At 39.5% G+C, this 17,701-nt stretch overlaps 1 protein-coding gene across 1 annotated transcript in view; it reads right to left on the bottom strand.

Annotated features, from left to right (window-relative positions):
• Positions 1-1,251: 1,251 nt before the first annotated feature.
• The window catches only part of Ppme1 (protein phosphatase methylesterase 1), a 56,138-nt gene continuing 39,688 nt past the window's right edge, over positions 1,252-17,701 (bottom strand). The window contains exons 7-14 of the mRNA XM_010603272.3: positions 17,175-17,265; positions 13,056-13,121; positions 9,976-10,099; positions 7,708-7,837; positions 6,682-6,726; positions 4,414-4,478; positions 3,689-3,756; positions 1,252-2,460 (exon numbers count right to left, since the gene is read on the bottom strand). Of these exons, the coding sequence (XP_010601574.1) occupies positions 2,442-2,460; positions 3,689-3,756; positions 4,414-4,478; positions 6,682-6,726; positions 7,708-7,837; positions 9,976-10,099; positions 13,056-13,121; positions 17,175-17,265 (608 nt within the window). The 3' untranslated portion in view covers positions 1,252-2,441. The remainder of the gene's footprint in view (positions 2,461-3,688; positions 3,757-4,413; positions 4,479-6,681; positions 6,727-7,707; positions 7,838-9,975; positions 10,100-13,055; positions 13,122-17,174; positions 17,266-17,701) is intronic.

The following is a 17,701-nucleotide window of genomic DNA, read 5'->3' as shown; positions in this document are numbered from 1 at the left end:
CTGGTAGAGAGCTCACGCTTTACCTGGGAAATATTAGGTGAACATTTAAACCTGAACTTCCCTAACATCAATGCACTTGCTAAAATGCAGATCAGTACTGATTAGGTCTAGAGCAGGGACAAAACCTGTAATAAGCCTCCAGGTGATACTGATGCTACTGGCACCTGGACCATTCTGAGTAAAGTTTGAATTGAAAGTGTGACATAACAAGAACTATCTATTAACTGTCTACAACATGCCAGTTACTAAGAGCCAGGTGAACCTATTTTAACTTAGTCAAGACCCTGAGGGGTAGGTGCTATTTATCTCGTTTCTAGATGAGAAAACTGCAGCACACAAAGTAGGTTGCTTCATCATACAGGGAGTAGAGGCTGGGCCTTGGGATCTTAATTTAGGTAGCCTGGCCCCAGAGCCTGCTAGGAAGATGACTCCAACAGTGTGGGGAGAGATGACTGTGTGGGAGGTTGTCGGGGGTGGTAGGAAACCAGCAAGGGTACCAGAGTGAGCTAGGGAGTGGCTGTGCAATAGGAAACAGCAACATAAAAAATGGACAGCATTTAGTGGCAGGCTGGTATGCGAAGGGAGCCAGTTAAAGGGATTCTGGGTGCTTTTCTAGACAACTGGAGACATGGCTGTACTTACTGAGCTAGGAAACACAGGAGCAAGAACAAATGAAGTGGCTTTTGGTCATCTGGGAGACATGAGGAAGTAGATGGACCTGAGTCTACGGCTCAGTGGATATGATCAGGGTAGAGGATAAAATTTTGATATTGGCATAACTAAGGCCACGAGTGACTGAGATCACATGAGCACTGTCCTGTTCTGCTTCCATGGAGATTTGACTGGAATCCAGGTTGCCTTGGACAGTGGCAAGAGTGGCTCTGTCCATCCCACTGTGTATCTTAGATCTAGGGAGCAGGCAGAACACAAGATACTGACAGACTACAAGGAAAGGAGCTTGGGGAGTCTTTTTCTTTATTCAGTGCTGGGGACTGAACCCAGGACCTTTGCACTAAGGTATATCCCCAGCTCTCCACCCCACTTTTTGAGACAGGGTCTCTCAGTAACTTGTCTATGCTGTACTTGAACTTGCAATCTTCCTGCCTTGGCCTCCCAGAGTTCTGGGATTACAGATATGCACCACCACATCTGGCTGTTTTTGGAGTTCTGTGGCAGCTAAATCTAACGAACTGTCCCCTGCCCCTAGATCAGCCGAAATAAAGATAACTCCACAGAGAAATACCAGCTGAATAAAGGTTGGGAAATATTTATTTTCTTCAAACAAGGTCATAAATAACAAAGAAAAAAGTAGGTCCCAGACTCTGGACCATGCAGCAGGTCAGGGAAAGGAAGTTGTTAGGTGAAAGGTGGAGGGGACTACCTAAGACAGTCACAAAAAAGATGGGCTCTAGACTTCCCCTCCTTGCCCTTGGAAATGGCGTGCCTGGGCAGCAAGGGGAGACCTCAGTGCTGGGATGAGGCAGCTAAGACTGAGGGCAAAGACAAGGGCAGAGACTGAGGGTGCAAGGTTGTGATGTTTCTGTGGAGAGTGACATGGAAACCACAAGTGGCAAGGAGAAGCTATGGGTCTAGAAAAGGCAAGTGAGCACTCTGCACACCTCCAGGATCCAATTACGAAAATGGTTAAATTATTAAAAACAATTCCACAGGCTTCAGCTTGTGGCTTTGTGCATGGGCTGTATTTAACCTGGGTTGCTCTTGGGCAGGTGAGGGCTCAAGAAGCCCCTGGAGCAGCCTGGCCTCAGCCCAGGGCAGGTGCCCAGACATGTGGGAGTGGGACAGTGGGCTCACCCAGATGGGAGGCCATGTGCTTGGACTGGCTGGACCTGATTTTCAGACTTGTTTCTTGTGATGCTTGCTATTTACCAACCCTCCTATATCTAAGGCCGGGCTCCTGGCCTCTCTAGGTCTTCTGAACCTGTAAAGAGTAAGACTGGGATAAAGTGGTACCTGACTAGTATTTTATTTGAAAGGGAGAAATAAGGATCACCCTGTGCATTGTCCATCCCATGAGGCAGGGCAGGACCATGCCAAGAACAATATCAAGGAATGAAGGTCCCTGAGCCTGGGGAAACATTTGGACCCAGGTGCATTGCCAGATGCCAAGAATCAAAGCCCAGGGTGGTAGCTCTGGAGGCTTCACCCTAAGCAAGGCAAGGAAAACAGGCAGGGGCTACCTTTGCCCAGGGAGGAGGGAAGAGCTGGACTGGGAAGGCCAATGCTGGACGAGGGACCTGGAAAACAATGCTTTGGGCAGGAACACACAACAGGGTTTATACATCTAGGGATGCCCATCTATGGGGAGCCGGTGTCACTGGCTGGACAGGATAGTGAGGAGGAGACAGCGGCATCACAGTGGCCTCTGGTGCAGTGTATTTACAACAGAACTCAATGTTGAGGGCAGGATAGATAGCAGGTCACTAACAGCCAGGAAACACACTGTCAAGAAAAAAAGAGAAGAGAAAACAAATTTAACCACTCCTAGCTTTCCCCGTTGATCATGTTTTCTTCAGGGAGCCTTGCTTTAATGATGACCATGGCCCTTGCAGGTCTGTCCCATCTCACTTCCCCATGCACAGCTAGACATAAGGTCTGCAGTCAGTGTATTTATTGTTCACTGGACCAAGGCTCCAAATAGTCCAGGGACCTCAAACACTGTTTATTCAAAAAATTAAACCTTCATTGTTGATTTCTGGTTCTCAATGGTTCAGCTGTTACAGGTGTGATGTGACAAAGTGTCATTTTTGTGGCTCACTGTGCCAGGCTCCTGTCATCATCTCTGATGCCTACAGCCTGTCACTCTCATCAACAAGGCCCTATATTCAGAGTTGTCTACGGCCGAGAAAATTTCATCAAACTTTCTGAGAGTAGGGAGCCAGTACACCTTTCCAATGGCAAGAGTGACTCCTTACGATGCTGAGGGAACAAGAGCCTTCCACAACACAGACTAAGAGCTCTTAAGGTAGGCCCAATCTGCCTAGCTAGGGTCAACCTGCCTCTCCTTCCTTCTCAACAGCCTGTCTCTAATCAGATGAAAAGTTTCCTAGGATGAGAGGCCTGGCCCCCACTCTTCTCTAGACCATTGGTTTTCTTACTTTTGCATCCCCTGAGACATTCTGTAATACCGGGAGGTATTTTTGGTTGTGGAACAGTGTGTAGGAGGCGCTACTGGCATCTAGTAAGTAGAGTTCAGAGATGCTACTCAACTTCTTACAATGCACAGGACAACAAAGAATCCCTACAACAAAGAATCTCACATCCTGAAATGTGCTGGGGTTGAAAACCCTGCTCTAGATTTCTATGCAAACTCCATGACCTGCCCAGCTCTGCTCAGCAGTAGAGCAAGAGAACAAAGACATAAAGACCTTCTCTAGATAAGGACCAATTCCCAACCTAGCCTTCTCAGAGAAGGAGTACTCAAAAAGATACAGTGAGGGGCAGGAGATAAAGCATGACTTAACCACAGCAACCATCTACTGGTACAGCATATACAAGCATTCAGTTTGGCTTTGTAGAAGCATGCATGGCAGGGTCTACTGAAGAAGAGGGAGGGACATGGTGACCCAGAGCAGACAGTGGTTAGGCAGAGATATTTACAGCCCTACAAATACCTATGTGTGGGTACTGAGCAGCACTGCTGGGCTCCTAAGCCCTGGCTCATCCTTACCACTGGAATCCACCGATGGGCTCTGCAAACCGATGCCGGATCAGGAAAGTAGCAACAGCTTCAGCTACCTGAAAAAGGAAGAGATATTCCAAATTATATGAAATCCAGTGATGATTCTTAGCCTTAGAAGTCCTAGGGCACCTCCTGGAAGGAGAGGCTTGATGGTGTCCTCATGAATCTCATCAGTCTGAGTACCTTGGTATCAAAAGGGCCTGGACTAGGAGACTCCCTCCCCTCCATCCTTGCCAGGAATTGCTCCAGACCAGTCAAGAGGAATGAGGGTTTATTTATCTCCTTACAGTTACAGTTTTCCATACAAGGAACCCTTATTATTTCCTGTAACTACAGTTTAAGGTACAGTTCAACCCTCATCATACCTTCTTCCATTTGGCTTTTAAAAGGGGTAATGGAGTAGTAGAGCTTTAAGGTTCTTTTTGTTTGTTTGTTTGTTTGTTTTTTTAATCTTATGAGTTTAGAGCTTTAAGAGCTTTAAGGTCTTAACCTTTGGACCATGGGATGAAACAGCAATTCCTCAGCCAAGCCACACAAAGGCAAACCATAGGCAGCTGCTAGGGAGATGTTTGGGGAGCTGATGGAATTGCAGACCCCACAGCAGGTCCTTCAGGTAAGCACTGAGATTCAGAGACCTGTCCAATCTGCTGTGACAGCCAATGTTACTCTCACAGCAATGTTGTCCTTTTATATTCACTGAGCACCAGACCCACCTTGTCAGGGGCATCCTCGTGGACTGCATGGCCACACTGGGGTAGGACCTGCATCTGGAACTTCCCTAGGGAGGAAACAAAGCCAGGTAACCTCATGTATTTAAAAGAGCCCTCTCTTTGCCACCTTTGGAGCTTTACAGATCACTCTAGGAAACTAGCACCTTATAACCAAAAACCTCTGGAGTCAATTACAAAGTCTTTGATGAAGACATTGACACCTGTAATTGTAACCAGGAGCCAATCATTTTCCCTACACTTTCCTTCCATACTTCAGTGTACTTTGGACAAAACACATAGCAGAAAATAATCTGTCCTCATGAGATTTATAGTCCAGTAGAGGAGTAAACACAAAAACCAACATTTGAATGTAGTATGTAGTTTGTATCATGAAACTGGGCACATGGGTAGGGCTTTAAACTTGGGAAAGGAGGCTTCACAATCCAGCAGGTATCCAGGTAGGCTAATGCAGAGGGAAAAAAGGAAAGAAGGCCTGAAAACGATATTTGTTCCTCAAAATAAAAGAAGAATGACATGGTGTTTACATCCTTTTATTTTTCTGGTACCAGGGATCGAACTCAAGACCTTGCACTTCCAAGGAGGCACAGTGCCACTGAGCTAAATCCCTGGCACTTTTTTTTTTTTTTTTTTTTTTTTGTACCAGGGATTGAACTTGAGTCCTTGAGCTTGCAAAGCAGGCGGCAGAACCACTGAGCTAAATCCCCGGCCTGACATGGTGTTTATGAGAATGGTTAGCAGTAAAGCTAAAGATGTACCTAGGGACAATTAAGGATTCTATAAGATATATTAAGGTTTTTGAAATTTTATTATTATAAAAAGTCACTAATTATTTCAGTTCCAAGCAATATATACTAACTACTTTCTTATACTGTCTTATGGAACACTGTAAGCCCACAACTAATTTGATAACTATTAAGCATGAACAAATGAGCTGAGGATGCAGCTACATAGTACAGCGTTTACCTAGCACGTATGAGGCCTGAATTTAAGGCTTCGGGCTCAATCCCAAGCAAAATAAAAAAGGCAGGGGGGTTGATAAAGAGCACCAAAGATATAAAGGATAGGGGACCTATACAGCTCATATGCAGAGAGAAGATACTCTCTGAGGCTGTTCTTCCATTTATAAAATAAGAGAATAATCATCATAGTTTGTGGTTCTTGTCCGGTTACACAGTGCTTCAAGAAGTTTCCAATGTACTATTCTATCCATTCTTAAAACTGATTCTCAAATCTACCCTATCAAATAATACAGGATAAATATTAAATTTTTTTGAGATGGTGAAACTGAAGCCATGATTAGAAAACTATCTTGTCCAGGGCTGTTTAATTAATGTAGGACCTGAGACCATTCCATTCAGTAAAAGATAGCTAATGCCCTCTCCTACTGCTATAAGTTCTGGGGGAACCAGCCCAGCCATCCCTTCCTTAGATCTCTCATGGTAGATCCAAATACATTCATAATCCAAACAGCAGTGTACCCTTCTTGTTTTGTAAGCTTTACCTCTTCACACATTACCTTCTAAACAGATATTATAACTTTCGGTATCTAGATTATCCTGGACATTTCCCTTTTCTTAAAAACTCTATACAGCTTTCCTTAAGAATTTTGTATTATTCCTAAACAATAAAAATAATGATCAATATTTAGAATATCTCCATTTACAATATTATATAACTACGTAGTGCTTTTTAACTTCCAAATACACCGCCTCATTTTAATTCTTGTAACGGAGACATCAATGGTACTAAAATCCCCATTTTTAGCTGGGCACGGTGGCACAATGCCTACAGTCCCAGTACTTGGGAGGATGAGGCAGGAGGACTGCCATGAGTTTGAAGGCTACATAGTGAGTTCAAAGCCAGCCTGAACTAAGAGCAAGACCCTGTCACAAAAAACAAATAAATAGGGATGGGGATGTAGCTCAGTGGCACAACACTTGCCTGGCATGCACAAGGTCCTGAGTTTGATCCCCAGTACAAATAAATAAGTAAAATAAACTCATAACTCGTAAACTCATAGAACTCATTTTTAGAAAGAAAAACAAAAAGGCAATCAATGCCCAGAAAAGGGAAATACTTGCCCATAATTATATGGCATGTTTGGAGTAAAGGTGGATGTCAAACAGGTCTGATTCTAAAGCTCATGGTCACTCCATTGAACCTCACCTTTTCAGAATATTAATTTCCACATAACTGCCTGTTTCTTGGCCTTCAGAAAAGGGTCCCAGACATAATTTATAGATAACTTACCTTGCATCTGGCCAATGGTTAGATCTTTATCCAACCTATCAACACCTAGAACAAAACAAGAAAATTCACAAGTAGCTTACTAGACAAGGCCCTGTGAAATAGGTTTTACTCTTTAAGCAGTAAGTCAAAATTGTTACAAAGTTATAAACATGATGCATGATTCTCAGTGCATCTTCATGACAACCCTGACTCCCAGATGGTATATTTTTACCAGATGAAAGCTTCTAGGTTGAGATTTCCCTGCACTAATTTTGCTTATTTAAAATAGTTTCTAGGCCGGGGATTTAGCTCAGTGGTTCCACCGCCAGCCTCACAAGCACAAGGACTGGAGTTCAATCCCCAGTACCAAAAAATAAAATAAAATAGTTTCTGGAAATAAGGTTTTACTGTTTTGATTTTTGTAATATTCAGAATATTATACTACTATTGTCTAGCTCTAGGAGGAGGAATTGGGTTTGACCAGGTACAAAGGCCAGGCCAAAATCAGGCAGACCATCCCAAGTGGATGCTTATGTTTAGCTAGGTTAGGGATTAGATGTGGGGAGGGGAAAGGGCATACAGAAGGGTGGATGGCACTCAAGTTTGATTAGTAGTTTTAATGCAATCATATCCAGATGACCACATATACTCACACTACCATGGACTGAACTGTGTTCTCCAAAATTCATATTGAAGCCCTGAACTACAATATGACTGTATTTAAAAACAGGGTCTAGAAGAAGGTAATTACGGTTAGATAAGGTCATAAGAATGAGTCTCTGATATAAAAGAATTAAAGTTCTTATAAGAAGAACCACAGAGTGCACTCTTGCTTTCTTTTGGCCATGTGAGAGCACAGAGAGAAGGCAGCTATCTGCAAACCAGAAAGAGAAACTATACCAGAATTCAACCTCACTAGTACCCTGATGTTGGACTTTCAGCCTCCAGAGCTATGAAGAAATACGTATCTGTTGGTTAAGCCACCCAATCTATGGTATTATATTATGGCAGCCAACATGACAAATCTATGCACACCCTTAGACTTACCAGCCAAAAGCAGCAATTTAGGAATAGGGCAACTAAGAAAGAGATTGGATAAGCCTCGGAACCAGCCATCCCAGTATTTTTCTGTTTTTGCCAGTTCAATTCTCCAGGTATATGGATGGTCTTTCTTGGTCTGGAGGAATAAAAGCAAGTTCTGAGTTTCTGAGGGCAACCCTTGGAGGAACAGGATAAAAATTAGGTTCCTGGGAAAAGGGAAGGGCTTATTAAGGACGTAATGTAACCCAGACATTTAATATACATTTAATTCTTATAACAAAATAACCTAAAATATAAATTGTTTAAAGAACAAAATAAGATGGAAAGCAGGGAGGCAGACTTTGTGGAGATGGGAAGGGGACCTGAGGATAGGGGAGAATGGAAGGGAGGGGAAGGGAAAGTAAAAAATATTAGGATGAGATATATGTACCAATCCCCCAAGATGAATGCGACTATTATGTATCATAAACGTATAATAAGTGAAAATAAATAAAGTCCATCAGAAAACTACTAGAAATTAGTTTAGACAGATCAGATAAAAAATATAAAGTACTTGGGAATGAAGTTAACAACAGTACTGCAAAAATATTTCAATGAAAATTTTAAAACACTGCTTTGCTTAAAGTCTAAATATAAAAAACAAACTCTATAAACAGTCTTTATAGGTCATCATAATTTAATTTTTAGATTGTTACAAATTTCTTTTTTACTTCTAGTAAGCCTCTTTCCACCTCTTTCTGCCTCTTTTTAAAAGATACGATGTCTATGTTGCCCAGGCTGACCCCAAATTCCTGAGCTCAAGTGATCTTCCTGCTTCAGCTCCTCAAGTAGCTGGGATTCAGGGCATATGTTATCACATTCAGCTACTTTTAATAAACTTAAGAAACTTTCTTAAAACCACAAAGATAGTAAACTGCAGAACAAACATTGCACTCTTCTTATACCTAGCTCGCAAAAAGGACATACCATCAATAGAATATAAAGACCACATTGCAGTATGAAAAAAAGCTTGTAACATTAAGTGACAGAAGCAGAGTACAACACCTCATATAAGTCAGGGTTACTATAATTATGGGAAAGAACCACATGGGAAAACTGAAAATTTATTTGTTGGTAGAGTACCTTTTTCTCATATTTTCATTTATAATAATGATACAATGTCCATGCAATAGTAACTCTAAAACAGGAAGTATGACACAAATATGAAAAACATCAACAGCTGTTATACTGTGGCAGTTGGAAAGCCGATGGGCACAGAGTACACACCAAACATGAGCTGAACAAATAAATGATTCTTCATACTTTTCTGCATTAGTCACTTTACAAAAATCTCAGCGTGAACATGAGATAGTAACATACTGTGTTAAAGATCACTGGATGGTTATGATGTCGATATTACCCAATGGGATCTATAGATTCAATGCAGTCTCTTATCGATATCCCAATGGCATTATTTTGAGGATTTTTTATGATCTTAAGATCATACAAAATCTCATGAGATCTGGAATAACTAAACAATTTTGACAAAGAGAAATAAAATTAAAGAACTTAGACTTCCTGATTTCAAAACTATTACCAGGCTGGAATAATTAAAAGACTGGTACTGACATAAAGACAAACAGAACAAAGGAAATGAATAGCCCAGAAATAAACCCTCACATGTCTGTTTAAAATGACCTTTGAAAAGAGTATCCAGACAAATCAATGGGAAATGGATAGTCTTTCAACAAACAGTACTGAGATAACAGAACAAAAGAAATATAGATGGACAGTAAGCATATGAAAATATGAACATTAATAGTCACCAGGGAAGTTCACATCAAAACCACAATGAGATACCATTCCATACCCAGTAAGATGACTACAATAAAAAAAGACAGGGGCCGGGGATTTGGCTCGGTGGTTCCACCGCTTGCTCGCAAGTGCAAGGGCCCAAGTTCAATCACCGGTACCAACATAGCTGGAAACCGGAAACTGGAAACCTCATATACTGCTAGTGGAAATGTAAAACTTAGTGCTTTTGAAAACATTTCCTCAAAAGATTACACACTGGGACTGGGTATATATTTTAATTTTTATGTTCCACTTGGTCGGTCAGAGCTACAAAAGTGTTTCATATCTCATAGTTAACCTAAGTACCTCTTATGATAATGTTTCTTCTGCCTAAAATATCTAATGGTAGACAAAAAGATCATCTCCCCACCCCTTCCCCACCCAATCATACATGGAACCATCTCTGACCCCATCTTTCCAAAACTGAAGGCGTTCACCTACCTCCATGTCATCTTCCTTTTTCCTTTTGTTTACTGACTCACTTCCTTCTTCATCTTCTTCCTCCTCCTCTATGATTCCTTCCACTATAGATTTTGAGCCTTCTGGACTTGCAATTCCTTCACACCTAGATTTTTAAAAAGAACAATCACATGACTCTTTTTATCACAAATTATCTCAATATTTATCACAATTATCTCATATTTATGGCCCTTTATAATCAATTGTTAGCTAACCCTTAACACTGGGAAGAGGAGGATGTGAAAAAGTACATTTCCAGGGCTTTAGAAGATTATGGCTAAAGCATGACTCTAACTGGTTTCCAGTTTTTGTAAGCAATACTGATCCACAAAAAGAGAGCAAACATTTTCCAAAGCATGCTGACAAGAGTCTTATTGGCATTCTCTGATATAATCTTCGTAACAATCCTATGAAATAGACCGTCAAGAGTTAAGAAAACTGCCCAGAATTACCCACCTCATTAGAGGGTAAGACTGGGATGTAAATTTAGGCCAACTAACTTCAAAGCATGGCGTTTTTCTGCCATACCCTGCTTAAGTAGCACAAGGCTCAAACACAATAATAAAAGGTCCCACTTTTTAATTAGCTGATAGAAACCAGCAATTATAACAACCAGGGCCAGCTGAACCTTGCAGATTAGATCACCTGATCCAACCAATTACCGTTGTTTTTTATCTTAAAAATGGTATCTCTTTATTATGTAATTAGAAAAATTATTATATGAATAGCTTGTACCATAACTTCTTTTAGAGAGAATCTGATGGAAAAAATACACTGACAAGTGCTAAAGGTAAAAATTCCAAGTGCACCTAGTGTCAAGGTTTGCTCAGCATGACAGAAAGGATGTTATTGCCCTTGAGAGGGAGATGGAGAAAGGAGAACCAGTAGAGAACAAGCAAGAGAGAGACTAATGAACTGAGGGGCCAGTAGTAGATTTTTAAGAATGGTAACTTCTTTCTCCTCTAATCAACCTTCAGTAAAGTGTATAGCCACAAATGTTTCATTAAGTGGGGGTTTTCTATGAAACTTGAGGTGCCAAGTTTACATCTACTACATAGTATGGCATGATTTTTATTTTTGGAAAAAAAGTATAACAAAGAAACATTACTCTGAACTTGCAAAGCCTGTGTATAAGAAACTCCAGAGCAGTTCACCTAAATCAAAAAAGGTGGAAAGATTCTGGCTCTCTGAAAGTATCCAGATACACTTATATATTCACAAGCCACTGAAATAAAATTAAGGAGAAAATGTCACTTGAAATAAAATTTTCACAAGCAAAGAGTTCTTGAATAGGACTCCAATAACACAGGAAATAACAACAAGAATCAACAAACAGGACTGCATCAAATTAAAAAGTTTTCCACATAGCAAATTAAACAATCAATGGTGGAATGCCAACCTACAGAATGGGCAAAAATTTTTATCAGCTACTCTGTGTACTTCTTTATACATCTAGAATATATAAACAACTCAAAAAAACACCAAAACAACTGAACTCAATAAATGAGCAAAGAATTGAACAGATACTTCTCAAAATTAGTACAAATGGCCAATAAGTATATGAAAAAATGTTCAACATCTTTAGTCATTAGGGAAATGTAAATCAAAACTACACTGAGATCCTATTTTATCCCAGATAGAATGGCTAAGGTCAAGAATACAAAAAAACAAGAAATGCTGGCAAGGATGTGAGGAAAAAGGAAAACTTTTAACACTGCTGGTGGGAGTGTAAGTTATTATAGCCATTATAGAAATCAAAAAGGAGACTCCTCAAAAAGTTAAAAGTAGAATTACCATTTGATCAAGCAGTACTACTCCTGGTATATACCAGAAGGAATTAGTCAGCATTCCATATACTTGTATACCTACATTTCTGCAGCACAATATACAACAGCCAAGATATGGAACCAGCCTAGGTGCCTATCAACAGATGAACAGATAAAAAAATGTACTACATATACACAATGGAGTGTTACTCAGCCATAGAAAAGGCAGTATCTTGACCATTACAGAAAAATGGACAGATCTGGAAATCATCGTGTTGTGAAATAAGCCAGACTCAGCAAGATAAATACTGAATGCTCTCCCTAATGTACGGAATCTAAAAAAGATGACACAAAAGTAGAAGGGAGACTATTACCAGATAAGAGAAAGGGAAAAAGGGGTATTGGGGTGGGGGTGGGCAATAGGGAGCATAAATATGATTAAAATACATTGGATTATAAACATCCCTCCAAAACATGTGAAGCTAGGGAGGTGGGGTGAGGAAGTTATGGGGAAATGATTAAAAGTATGTTAGGTGCAAGTACAAATCTACCAAAGCGAAATCCATTAATCTGTATAACCAACATGCTCTAATAAAATATGGGAAAAAATAAGACAGTATATATAAAATACTCTGAACAGTGCCTAACAAATAGTAAGCACTCAATAATGCCATTATCATTTTCATCTAACTTTTACAGTCTTGTTTGTTTTATTGGATAGATTTTCTCAGCTGACCTAAACTTTATTTTGTGGCTACATAGCATTACCCAGAACCTATGTAACTCCACAAAAAAAAAAACAAAAAACCAACAACCAATTAGGCTAAATAATCTTAGCTTAATTTTAGTATCTGGCATTCATCTGGTTGTATCAGAGTTTTTATATCATAATTTCCTTACAACAAGGGTTGGCTTAGAGACTGTTGCCAGAATAAAATCATATCTGCCAGCACTAACGTGGACACTTCAGTTTTTAATGTTTATTCTGGAATGCTTCAATTTTTATCACCTAGAGTTGTCTAATATAATAGTGGAAACACTAACTGGCTTTGGAAGGAAAGGGAGGGAGGGAAGAAAAATAAGAAAGGTAGGGCAGGAAAGGAAAACGCAAAAGATTAAAGGAAGAAAAGAGAAAAGACGAAGTGAGACCTATATGGCTGGCCCAACTGAGTCATTTGTAAAATTATAAGCATTTACCAGAATGGTAAAATAGGTACAAGACAAAAGAAGCAATTTATAATTCCCATATCATATCTTAGCCTTTAACCATCCCAAAAGGAAAAAAATAAGACTTGCTGTTTGACTTGGCCAACCATTGAGACACGGGCAGACTCCAGATTTCGAATCTGGCCACTCTTCACACTAAGAGAGAAAAGTGGACAATGAGAGAGAAGGTTATTCAGCATTCACTTTATCACATCATTAGAGTCAAATGAATAATTCTGCCGATTCTAGGGGATCTAAATCCTATGTTGCTTACTATGAAGAGTACCACTGCTCACCTGAGTACTATGGCTATAATATGACAGAGAGTAAAAAGTGAAGACATTGTGGCCATTTTAGTCTGTAAATATTTGCCAAGAGACTGTTATGTGCCAGGCCTATGCCCAAAGTATATGATTCAGTAGGGAGAAAAAAAGACATGAAGAAACAGTGTTAATATAATAAGTCAAGATTCAAAAGAAGCATTTTATTCTCAATGAGGATGTTGAGAAAAGTTTCCCCAAAATCCTGCCTAAACTAAGAACTGAACATAAGAAATTAAACAGAAAATAAGTGTGGTCAGAGTGTGATCAGAGCACTACAGACCCAATCACTATGAGCACTGGTACTGTGATATAAAAGTCAGCAGGATGATGATTTTAGAGAATTGAGTGCAAGGTAGAGTAAACAGAGTGTGACAGATGAGGACTATAGGCAGGGGATAGCTCCAGAGAGGGCACTGCAAGCTTCTACAGTCTGAATGTGTTCTTCAAAGTTTCTTTGTTAAAACCCTTGCAACAGAGCTGAGACATGGATCCTTGAAGAGGGTGTGAGGGCTGAGCTTTGCCCTGAATTAACATCTTAATCATAAGAGTAGATTTGGAAGGCCCTGGGTTCAACCCTTAGCCCTGGTGGAGGTAATAAATTTAGCCCCCTTTTGTTCTTTTTCACTGTATGATGTTTTCTACTATGTAACAACAGCTAAACACAAGCACCATGACCCTGGACTTCCCAGCCTCCCTCATGAGCCAAATAAAATTCTATTTAGAAATCACCCAGTTTGTGGTATTCTGCTATAGCAGCATAGGCGAACAAGCTATAGAGCTATAGAGTCTACGCTATAGAGCTAGGTAAACAGCTGAGTCTTCTGTTGTCTACCTAAATACATCTAAGGGTAAAGCAAAATGACTGCAACCCCAGGAGAACTGGAAACCCTCCCTGAAACAGGCCACAAAGAAAATATATTTCTTAAAACTTCTTAGTTTTAAAATATGCAAATTAGGGGTTGGGAGTATAGCTCAGTGGCAGTGTGCTTGCCTAGCATGGGCAGGGTCCTGAATTATATCCCCAGCAATACACACACACACACACACACACACACACACACGCGTGCGCGTGCATGTGCACCCCATGCAAAATTTTAACTCCACACAAGACAATAACATTGCTTCTTACTTTAGTAATAAACAGTAGCAATCTGAACAACTATCTCATCTTTCAACCATCAATGGACCCTACAAATCTAACATAATTTCTGATCATACACTCTGCCTTGATGAATAGTTTGTTTAGCTGTTTAGTTGTTGTTGTCTTCTGCAGTTCTGCGGATCAAACCAAAGCTTCATGAATGTTAGGTAAAGCCGGGTGTGGTAGCACATGCCTGTATACCAAGCACTCAGGAGGCTGAGGCAGGAGAGTTCAAGGCCAGCCTGGGGTACATAGTAAGTTCAAGGCCAGCCTGAATTAGAGTGAGACCCTGTCTCAAACAAAACAAAACTGCTAGGCAAGTGCTCTACCACTGTGCTAAACCCTCTGCCCCTTGATGCTGCTTAATACTGTATATGAAATTTTCTGTTCCTATTCAAATACAACCTTGCATATTAGTTCCCATCCCTCCTGTTTCTAAGAAGGTATGTGTCTCCTTCAGTTACCAACTCTCTCCTCTGTAGCCTTATTTTTTCTCTAGTGAATCACAAACATATACTATCTAGTCCTTAAAAGATATTTCCAATACCACATTCATTACTAGCTATTAGTACCACCTCATTCTACTTCACTAGGCAGAAGGACTCCTCAAAAGAGCTATCCTGCTTTTCCCATTTTGTTATCTCTCATCTTTCCCTAACCTTTACCCCAACTTATTATAATGTTTTAATGTTCTATTTATTTCCTGAGATTTATTTTGTCCAGGTTACTTCTATCATACCAAATCCAATGGTCATTCCTTGGTCTTTCATCTTGACGCCTCAGCGGCATTTGACACAGATGCTCTCTCCTTTCTGTAAACATTTGCTACAACCTCCTGGTTTTTCTTCTACCTCATTAACTGTGACTTTATACTTTTCTTTGTAGGATCTTCCTCTTCTTCCCAAGCTCTAAATATTGTGGAATGACTCACAGCTCAACTCTTGGACCTTTTTTTTTTCTATCAACTCCCTAGCTGATTGCATTGGATCTTTCAGATTTAAATGTTATCTATATGATGACAATTCTCCAATTTATCTCTAGCTCAACCTCTTCTAACTAGTGTACATAACTGCCTACTTAATATTTCCACATAGATTTTAATAAGCATTTTTAGTTTCTCCAAACAAAATTCCTGACTTCTCTGACCCTTTGTTACCAAACTGACTTCTATGTCTACCCTAGAAGTCATCATTGAGTTCCCTCTCTGCCATCCTCTATCTCTCTCAACATCCAATTCATAAATCAGTTGTCAGTTCTTTCCTCAGAAGACACATCTCACTGAATTACTTCTTCTGCTGCCATCCTAGTCTAAGTTTACAATCATTACAATAGTCTCCTAGCCAATTTCCACTTCCTTTATCACATTAATCCCTTCTTTCCCTATTTTATTTTAGTGGATCCAAGATGCAAATTCCTATATGACTGACTTCAAAGTTCCACTCAACCTATTGCTCTCATTAGGAAGACCAAGAGAGCAAAAATAGTAATTTACTGGCCTTTTAACAATTAATCTGGAATAGCCAAAATGGCCATGAGTCATAAATCTGATTCAGAATATTTAGTGGAGTACAAAACAAAATCATCAAATACTTCTGATTCTCAAGCTCAGAATGTAGATTTTAAAAATCAGTGACTCTCACAGAACTAAGAACATTTCAATATTCAACAAACACTAGAATTCAGACAAGACCTACCTTGATCTCCAAGCCTAAACCCTTCTTATCTACCCTCTCTACTTTCTTCATTGTGTTGCATTTATGTATTTATTTGTCTGTATCTCTAGTTTTTCTAGTGACAGAAACTGAACCTGTTCATTTCCAATTCCTTAATCAGGTACACAATTTAGATACTAGAAAAGAAGTTTATTGGATACATTTTTAAAGTTTGGAAAAAGACAGAATCTTAGATAATTAAATCAAGTCCAGAAGAATTTTCTCACTGGTTATTACTTGGGAAGATAAGACACCTAAGATACATGCTGAGCTGGCAGCACCTACACTCTCAATGCTGTGGTTGCCAAAGATAGAGAGCTCTTTGGTGCTTCAGAGAGAATAGGAATCTTGTATCATGGTAGTGAACAAAGGTGGCAGAAGCAACCTCAGCAAACACAAATATTCTGGCAAGCCATATTCTAGTATGAGATCCTCTGTCCCAGAAAAAAATCCCTCAGATCTATCTATCAGGGTTAAACTTTTTAGTTTCCACTTGATTATTTCTGATTCAGTTAACAAACAAGTTCTTCTTACTAGGGCAGTCAGCAGTAGGCTATATACAGCATGAAAGTACAAAAGAAAAAGAGAACAGCCTTTGCCTTTATGATGTAGAAGTGGCACTAAGATAGGTATTAGTGAAAATTGACACTATGAACATATCCCTCAAAGGACAAATGGAAGATTTTAGGGGTAAACAGTGCAACATAATATAAATTTAAAGGTCTCTAAGCAATCTTGCTGAGTTATTTGGTAATTTGAAGGAGTTAGAGAAAGTATTATGGAGAAGAGAATGGAGACAAGGTTTTGAATAGGCAGGAAGTTAGAATGGTGAAGATATTTTATCTTAAGATTTATCTTCTTGTGGGGAAGGTTTTAGACAATTGAGCCAAATCTGTAATGTTTAAAATACTGAAAACTTTGCTCTTTAAATATTTTCTAACATATTATTACAATAAAACTTAGAAAGTGAACTTCTATTCCTGATGAAAAAAGTTATAATGAACATTTGCAATTACACGGATTTATATGTTACCTCCATTCAATAGCATTCTCCAAAGACTTGAAGGTTTTAGGACGACCACGTAAGAAGTTCTGCATGCTATTAAGTGCATCCATTGCTGTACCTAGATGTTAAACAAAAATTTTAACCATAAAATTTACTTATTCTGCCTCCATTTTATACGTCTGCCTCCAATGACAACAGAATTCGATTAACAGTAGAGGATTTTTTTTCCTTTTAAAATGTTGTAGTACAGAAATGAACATGTTAGACTAATACATAGAAGCCCAATTGTACCTACTGCCCATCTTCAGTAGTCAATAACCTGTGGCCAGTCTTATTTCATCTGTGTGCCTATTCTACTAAGCACAAACAGATGCCATTTAAGATAATGTAAAAGACTAACATGATAGTTTCTACAGCCCTTGGTAATTTTTCCTCCCAGTATTCATTCCCTTGTGTAGTGCCCCCATAGTGAATAGGACTTATATAATCAGTAGTGTGACTTCTTAGGCTGCACTGTAAAATATTTAACAGATTCTTTTTAAATGGTTAAATGA

This window comes from Fukomys damarensis, unplaced genomic scaffold, assembly GCF_012274545.1.
Source record: "Fukomys damarensis isolate Sample0158 unplaced genomic scaffold, DMR_v1.0_HiC HiC_scaffold_16, whole genome shotgun sequence".
Classification (NCBI taxonomy): Eukaryota; Metazoa; Chordata; class Mammalia; order Rodentia; family Bathyergidae; genus Fukomys; species Fukomys damarensis.
The sequence above is the reverse complement of the archived record's forward strand: the minus strand, read 5'-3'. Positions and strand labels throughout refer to the sequence as shown.